The sequence below is a fragment of the Vigna unguiculata genome, chromosome 9, assembly GCF_037176805.1.
Source record: "Vigna unguiculata cultivar grain cowpea cultivar isolate G323 ecotype 2 chromosome 9, ASM3717680v1, whole genome shotgun sequence".
Classification (NCBI taxonomy): Eukaryota; Viridiplantae; Streptophyta; class Magnoliopsida; order Fabales; family Fabaceae; genus Vigna; species Vigna unguiculata.
Window position 1 is genome coordinate 42799291 of NC_140800.1, and position 7728 is coordinate 42807018.

The 7728-nt window shown below is 33.4% G+C and overlaps 1 protein-coding gene across 1 annotated transcript; it reads right to left on the minus strand.

Annotated features, from left to right (window-relative positions):
- On the minus strand, positions 1-5741 carry PM-ANT (Mitochondrial substrate carrier family protein). Its single transcript, XM_028048964.2, has 2 exons — positions 5006-5741; positions 1-922 (listed from the first exon to the last, which is right to left on the minus strand). The coding sequence occupies exons 1-2, from the start codon at positions 5345-5347 to the stop codon at positions 290-292; spliced, it is 975 nt and encodes a 324-aa protein (XP_027904765.1). The 5' UTR covers positions 5348-5741; the 3' UTR covers positions 1-289.
- Between the last annotated feature and the right edge of the window lie 1987 nt (positions 5742-7728).

Genomic DNA, 7728 nt, shown 5'->3' on the forward strand with positions numbered 1-7728 from the left:
TTTGAAAATTAGACAAAGAACAATGAATAAGATTTGTGTTACGAATCTAAATCCCCTCTCATCGTTTCTGATTTCTGATCTTTCACTGTCCAGAAAACTACAGAGGAAAATTAGTATATCAAAGGCATGGCCTTTGAGTTGGAATGCCATGAAAGAGGCATTACTAAAGAACTGTAATGGAGCTCATTTGTGCCTCACAAAACTATCCTAAGCCTCAAGGTTCATAACATGTTGACGTATTGAAGTTGAGTCTCTGGTATCAAAATGAAATCAACGAACGTTGGTGCTGCTAGAAACTTTCCCAGTTCATAAATTTCTTAACCTCATCATACAACACTAAGACAGCAGCTGCTCCTGTGCTCCTAAACATATTAGAAACTGCACCACGGTAAAATGAAGACACCCCTTCAGTCCTGTACATCTTCCTCCAGCAATCAAGGGTGCTATCATACACTGGCTGTTCCATGCCAGATTGCATCATCATCCTCCTACGAACCGTGTCTAACGGGTAAGATATCAACCCTGCAGAGGTTGTCACTGCCTGAGCTACAAACCAACGCTTCCACAACGCCAACTCAGGTTTTGATTTTTCAGACAATAACTCTTTCATGGTATCGAAGCCTCCAAAATATAGGCCCCTGTGTACCACCATCCCTTGAAGAGATGCAGGAAGGCCCCTGTAGATTCCACGAACGCCATTCTTGTGGAATATGGTAGCCAAGAAATGGAAAATCCCTCGAAATTGGCGCACTTCAGTACTTCCAATGTCTGCAGCAAGCCGCGTGTGTGCTATGTCAAGAGGGTACACCAGTACAAGTGTTGTGCAACCGGCTGCAGCACCAGCCACGAAATTTGCAGTGGCACCTGGCAAAAGATTATTTTCACTAGAATTTCCACCCCTTAAAATGGTTTTGTAAAGATCCTGTGGAGCACAATGAGTGATGTATCAATATCAAGACTCGGCATTTACTAGAACATTATATATTAAGCAGCAGTTATGGTTTTTCATCAGTTGTATTGTACGAGTGAATAATGACAGGCAGAACAGAAAAAATAAATACATGTTCTAGTATTCTAACATGGAAACAAAACTTTCTTTATTGTTGGGTGTTATTTCATGAAACACATAGATGTTCAAGTTGTTCTGCAGTCATTCTGTATTTAGCAATTTGTATGAACCATTCAAAAATGTGATTTTTATTAAAGGGCATAAAGGATCCCCAGGGGAAAGGGAGAAAATAGCAAAGCTAACAAAGATACACTTCCAAGATTGTTACTTCTTTGGAAAATTAAGTACTAATTACTAACCTTGATTCTAGAGTGTAATAGCTGGGTTGGTATTTCTAGCACTTAATTGCACTCCACGTATTCATCTCAACCCTAGTTTAGGACACCAAAAACACAATTGTAAAGTCCACATTTTATTCACACGTCAATAATCAGACTGCTCATCTTCTAGACAAGCACAAGACATCTTTTACACATTCACATCATGTAAGTCACATCCTTAATAATGCATTACCTTAAACAAGAATTTATTCTTAAACCTTCTTCACTATATTTGCTATAGAAATACTGTTGCCATTTAAAATCTCTATAACAGCATTAATTAGGAAGATACGCCAGGGTCTTCAACAAGAGAATCAACTTTAAAGTGCATCCGCATAGAATATTTCAGTAAAATTCTCAAATTTCTTCAGAAAGAAATGTACTCTGGAACTTTTCACAAAAAACACCTCACTGAACAGTGCCTGTGTTTTTCTTCTAAAGAAGCAAATTTCTTCAGCCTCAGAAGACCTATGTATAAGTAATGGGATCTACCTAACTCAGATGTAGAACAATAAGTATGTTTGATACCATTCTCCAATCAAAATTGTCATTTCTTCTCAATGATTGCAGCTGGGTTTAGTTACCAAGATGAAGGCATTGTTTTTGAGATTAAAAGACAATTTCAGTTGATAGGCTTTGCAAGGATTGGATTTTGGAAAAAAACTGAACCATACCCCATTTTAATAAAATCAATTGGTTTAAGTCAAACAGTTTTTTATAAAATGGGTTGGTTTGTTTTCCAAAACAGTTCGTTTTTTGGATTTGGATCAGTTCAGTTTTCTATTGCACACACGTATGTTTGAATTTATTAAAGAATGGAACTGTATTTAAGTTTTACCAGATTTTCTTTCACATAATCATTTCACTAAATAAAATAATGGAATCAAATTACTAAATGAGTTGTTGAGCTTCAAATAGTCTAATTATCTCATCTCAAATTGATTTGAAAAGTTCCATTAAGTTTGGTCAGACAAATCAATATAAAGTATAAACCAATTATCAAGAAATCATGGTGGAGAAGCACAGAAAATCCTAACCATCAAAGAATCAAACTTCAAACTAAATAAATAATCAATGAACCTGTGCATCACAAGTTCAAATAAAAAAAGAACAAACGTCCCGACTATTTAGTGTCTATCAATTTCCTAGTGAACAATGGGTCGGTTATTTCATTGATAAGTACTTTTAAATCATGTTATTACTTTAATATTTTAAAATATTGATACATACAAGTATATACACACCGCGCATTTGTGAAGGACGTCTTACTGCCACCAAAAAGACTAAAACAGTTTCTAATAAACACACGAAAAAAAAAAGAGAAAATCCTCATAACAAATTTCTGGTCTGTGAGCAATTTATGCCTCAAATTCAATGCTAAAAATGCAGAAAGTTGAAGTCTAGAAACTCAGAAACATCAATTAAAACATCATGCAATTCAAGATATAGATGTTTTCATTAAAATTGTACCGTGGACAATCCTTGATACTGTTCAAAAGGCGGGTAGGTGGGAAAAGGTACATCTTAAAGAAAAAGTAATATAGTGCCACTAAAATAAGGTGCAGCACATTATAAGACTGATTCTACTTCTTATTCTCTCTTTACAGGGTAAGATCAGACTACTGCATAGAGATAGGGAATGAATTACAGTAGAAACAATCAGCCTTGATGTTGCTGTAGCAAGAAAAAGAGAAAGGAATTACGACAACATAACTGAAGAAAGGATATCCCCTACTCATATTTGATGAATGAAGACTGTGCACAACAGCACTTTTTCTCGAATCATCACTAAACATTTGTCAAAGTTCATCGTGCACATTATACAAGGGGCACATTGCACAGCCTGGAAAAAATATACGTAAAACATGTTTGTGGAGTAACAAAAAGCAGGAGGGTATATGGAGGAATGAAGTAACAAAAGGAAAGAAAATGTTCAAGTGAAAAACAGTTAATTTGATGAATGAGAAAAACTGTTAACTATACAGGAAAACAAAAACTATAATATGGTGAAGGACAAAGAATGGGTCATCTTAAATCAACAGAACTGGTGAGTGAAACACAACATTGGAAGTAAATTATTATGCTTATTTATTCCCAAGGACAATGGCGGTAATTACAATTTTAAAAGCAACACACCTTAGCATTGCTCTATATGATTTTGACATTGCTTTACATAAAACTTTGGAATGAAAAATCCTAAAACTCATGGACAGGACAACTAGATATATAGCACAACAATTTAAAGGATCTCACTAACAAACTTGTTTCCATGAATTCAAGATTTCCAGGAAACTAATTTGATTCAATCGTCATTATACAATAACTATTGACAAGTGAAAAACTAGCTGACTAATTAATACAAACAGTATGCCTAACCAAGTTTTGCAGATAGCCTTCATCCAAATTTTTCTGGAGATAACCAAACCCAAAAGTGAAATCGGCCTTAGCATAGAACGTTTACCGCTTGCCTTATGGATTCAACTCTCTTTGTCCTTCTTATTGAGTCATGATAGTATCTTATATTATTAACTGAATATGACATGAGTACATGACATTTTCCATTCAACATATCAGACCACACAGACTTTATACCACATGAAAGGGTGGGAGGAAAGACTATGATAAGAATCTTAGGAGAACTTGACCACAAACGCTTGCCGTGTGGTTGAAGAGCTAAAACTAGATAAACCCCACACTAGAATCTCATGCTGCCAATATGATTATGCTCAAGTCCTTAGAATTGGATCCTAACATCCCACATGCTCCATATCCGTTGCACTCAACAGACTGGTTGTGCACTAGCCCTTTTAATACTTTGAGGTGAACACTGCAAAGTTGGTGAAACCGCCAATGCCACTCATTCACCGTTGATACACATGCGGAAAAACTCTATGACCAATTGGTAAGAACCTTAGGAGAACCACACCACAAAAACTAGACATTATAGTTAAAGAGCCAAGGCCTTATCAACCCCACATACGAATCCCATAAGTTTAATGTAGGACTCAAATGTCATGCCTTGCAATTGAATCCTAAGATACCATCAAGAAATGTAAGTTCCAAATGGTCACATCAATTATTCAGTACAGGGTTATTTATTTTTGTTTTAAAACACAGCATAAATGTCTAAATTAGTCCCTTATTCAGCCAAAAAAAGTAATATAATAAAGAAAGAAGGTAAAGTACCAGTAGGATAACTGTAATCTTTCTTTGATTAATACACCAAATTATTTCATGAATTTACAAGACTCAATCAGTCTAATCTCCGAAACAATAAAATGTTATTTTAGTCCTTGGGCCAATCTTTTGTCAGTTGAGTGCTAGTCAAACAATAAAATAATATTTTTGTAGTTAAAATTGATGGGTGCTAGTAATTCTGAGACTAATTTGGTGCGTTTTCAGAATCTCAGGTGGTATTTAATTGCAAATGCTCACAGGGACAAATTGACACAAAAGCAAAAGCAGATGCATATAATAGCACAGGATAAACTAAAAATATAGCTGCCAGCAATTCCTCCAGAGTTAACATTATCAGTTCAACCCTCAAACAGCGGTGACACGAATAAGTAACAAGCGGACGCAACTAATGGAGGAATCTGATTCTTTCTGATGCAAAAGGAGAGAGGAAAAAGAAAAAGAAAAGAGTTAGAAAATGGAAATGAAGAGGAAGCCTAACCTTGAGAGAGAAATTGAGGGCCACTGAAGGATAGTAACGAATAACACTGCTGCCATTGCCTCGCCACAAAGAGAGAATGCCTTCTTCCCTGACCGTACGGGCTATGCAATCAAACATGCCCTTGAATCTGCGACGCCCACTCGCCACAATGGCCAAATTGCTCTCCTGAGTCTGCAGCAACAGCTTCGCCCTCTCGATTGGGGCAACAATCGTGTGCACCACCCCGCCCATCAACGCCCCAGCCACCAGATCGCGCTGAAAATTCTTCACACCACAATTTAACACCTTCTGTTGCCGAAGTTTCAATCTTTTCCCCTCTGAGTCATCGTCCTCTGCGCTCATCCTTCGATTCCCTGCCACCGCCTCTGCAAGTCACTAACTTTGCTCAAAGGGGAACACACCCATCAATATCATTGGTTTTTTTCATCACAGAAAACCCAATCCGGAGCAATTTATATCACTCTGGAACCGAGCTTATCCCTTTGCGGAAATGGGTCAATTTTGTGGCAGTGAGAGATAAAGCAAAGTAAAAATGCGGAAAGATGAAAAAGAGTTGATTTTTAGAGATGATAGTCGCGTGGCTGATGAAGGAACAAATTCGTTTGTTATTCCATTTTGACTTTCCGGTCTGGCCTGTCATCGAGAAGACTCCTCCCGACGCAACAGATAGTTTTGTTACCTTCTCTCCATAGATTTCTCCACGTGTAGTTTCAATCTCCAGACCCTACAAATCCGACAAACAATATTACTTTTTCAGATAAAAATCAATTATTCTGAATAATAATTATTATTATTGTTATTTGTATGGATCGATGATATCTCAAAGAAATAGAAATTAAACTCCAGTAAGAAATGATTTTTATGTAATTTTGTTCTTTATTTAATAAAAATAACTAGTAAAAAAAGTTTTAAGAGAATCATGCTGACGAAATGCTTGTAGGAACAAGCGAACAACTTTTGAATAGTTGTCGCTTATTTTCGTTGTGGTAATCAAATTGGCTTTTTCCTTTGGAACTTTACTATTTTTAGACATTTTGATCTTTTCCTAAACCATGTCACAATCTCTTCTTCTTCTTTTTTTCTTTTTCTAAGGAATTACAGTATTTGTGTAATAATTTTCTTTTATAGATAGTTTTGTTTCATACGTTTAAATATTTATAGGTGGTATCATGTTTCTGAATGAAGTTTTGTTTGGACTTTTGAGTTTTGATGATAATCAAACAGTCAAAATGTGTTATTTACTTTACTTATGCTGTGAGGATTGAAAATAAAGTAGTAATCAAAATTTAAGTGTGAGAATCAAATTTACGAATCAAATTTTAAATATTGAATATATTGTTAATATATTATTGTAAATTAATTTCATATTTCATTATTACTAAATCTATTGAAAAGTCTAGATTTATCATGCTGAATTAAAATATTTTCAAGCTTTCTACCTTAAATTATGTCTCTTTCTATCACTCATCATGTCTCACCAACCCTTTCATTTTATTGTAGGGATCTAAACTTTTATCAAAGCATCAAGATGAACAATGCTTCTTCTTGGTGTGTTGAATTTAATGGTGGGTGAGGGGAATTATTCCTAAGAAAAAGACTATCAGATAAGAAATGATAATAAAAAGTAAGAAACGTCTTCCCCATGTGGAAAAAATATAATAATAGTAAAGTTATATCTTTTAAATGAATTGATGATGAGAAAAAAATATATAATAAAATCATGTATTAAGTATAAAGAGTGAAAAAAAAGATAAATAAATAGTTTAATGAAGGAAAAAAGAATAAATATAAAAAAGAAAAAGAAAAATATAGACCGATATTTAGAAAACTTTTATTTTTTAAAAACACTACAAACTACTAAAAGAAATGTGCTTTCTATCCAACAAAATTTGTAGGATTAAATAATTTTTTCATTCATCCAAAATGAAGCTATATTGAAATATGTATTAAATGTTTTGAAAGATATAATTACGTACTATTTTATAAAGGTTTAATTAAGTTTTAAGTTACTTATAAATGTTAGTATTTTTTAACTAAGTTTTAGTTAAAAAACTTATTATATATTGATCATTTAAAATTTATATTACTTTATTTTGTTATTAATTATAATGATGTAGTTGTTATTTTGCATTTTATCATTCTATGTATAGAAAATAAAAATAAAATAATTTTATTTTTAATCTTTCATAAATTTAAATATTTTTAATTGAATATTTGTTAAAAGAACTTGTACATTGAATATCCAAAGTTTTTTTTTTCTCAGTTTTCCTTGTTTGACCTTGTCATCAAGTAAAATGAAGTGAGGTGACTTTTTAATTTTGCAATCTTAAACATAAAATTACAAATTTTAATAACAATAAAAATTAATATTTTAGAACTTTGATTATTTTTATAAAAAAATACATTGTTTCATTCTTTAAATTAAATGTTAAAACAAAAAAATTAAACCAATCATTGGTCTATTACTCTATTCTCATTCTTTTACTCTATTTTTTCTTTACTTTTCATTTTAACTCACTATCTGCTTCGATTTCAATAGCAGGAACCAACTATGATCACCCTTCAAGAGTTTCCTCAGTCATTCGTCAGATTTTGTTTTCTTATTGATCTCTCTTTCTTTTCTGCAATCCACCTAAAATAGAATCCATGATTATTATTTTTCATAAATTTGCTTCATTTATGATTTGCAAGGATCGATGGTGCAGGATTTGTTTCGAGAGGAA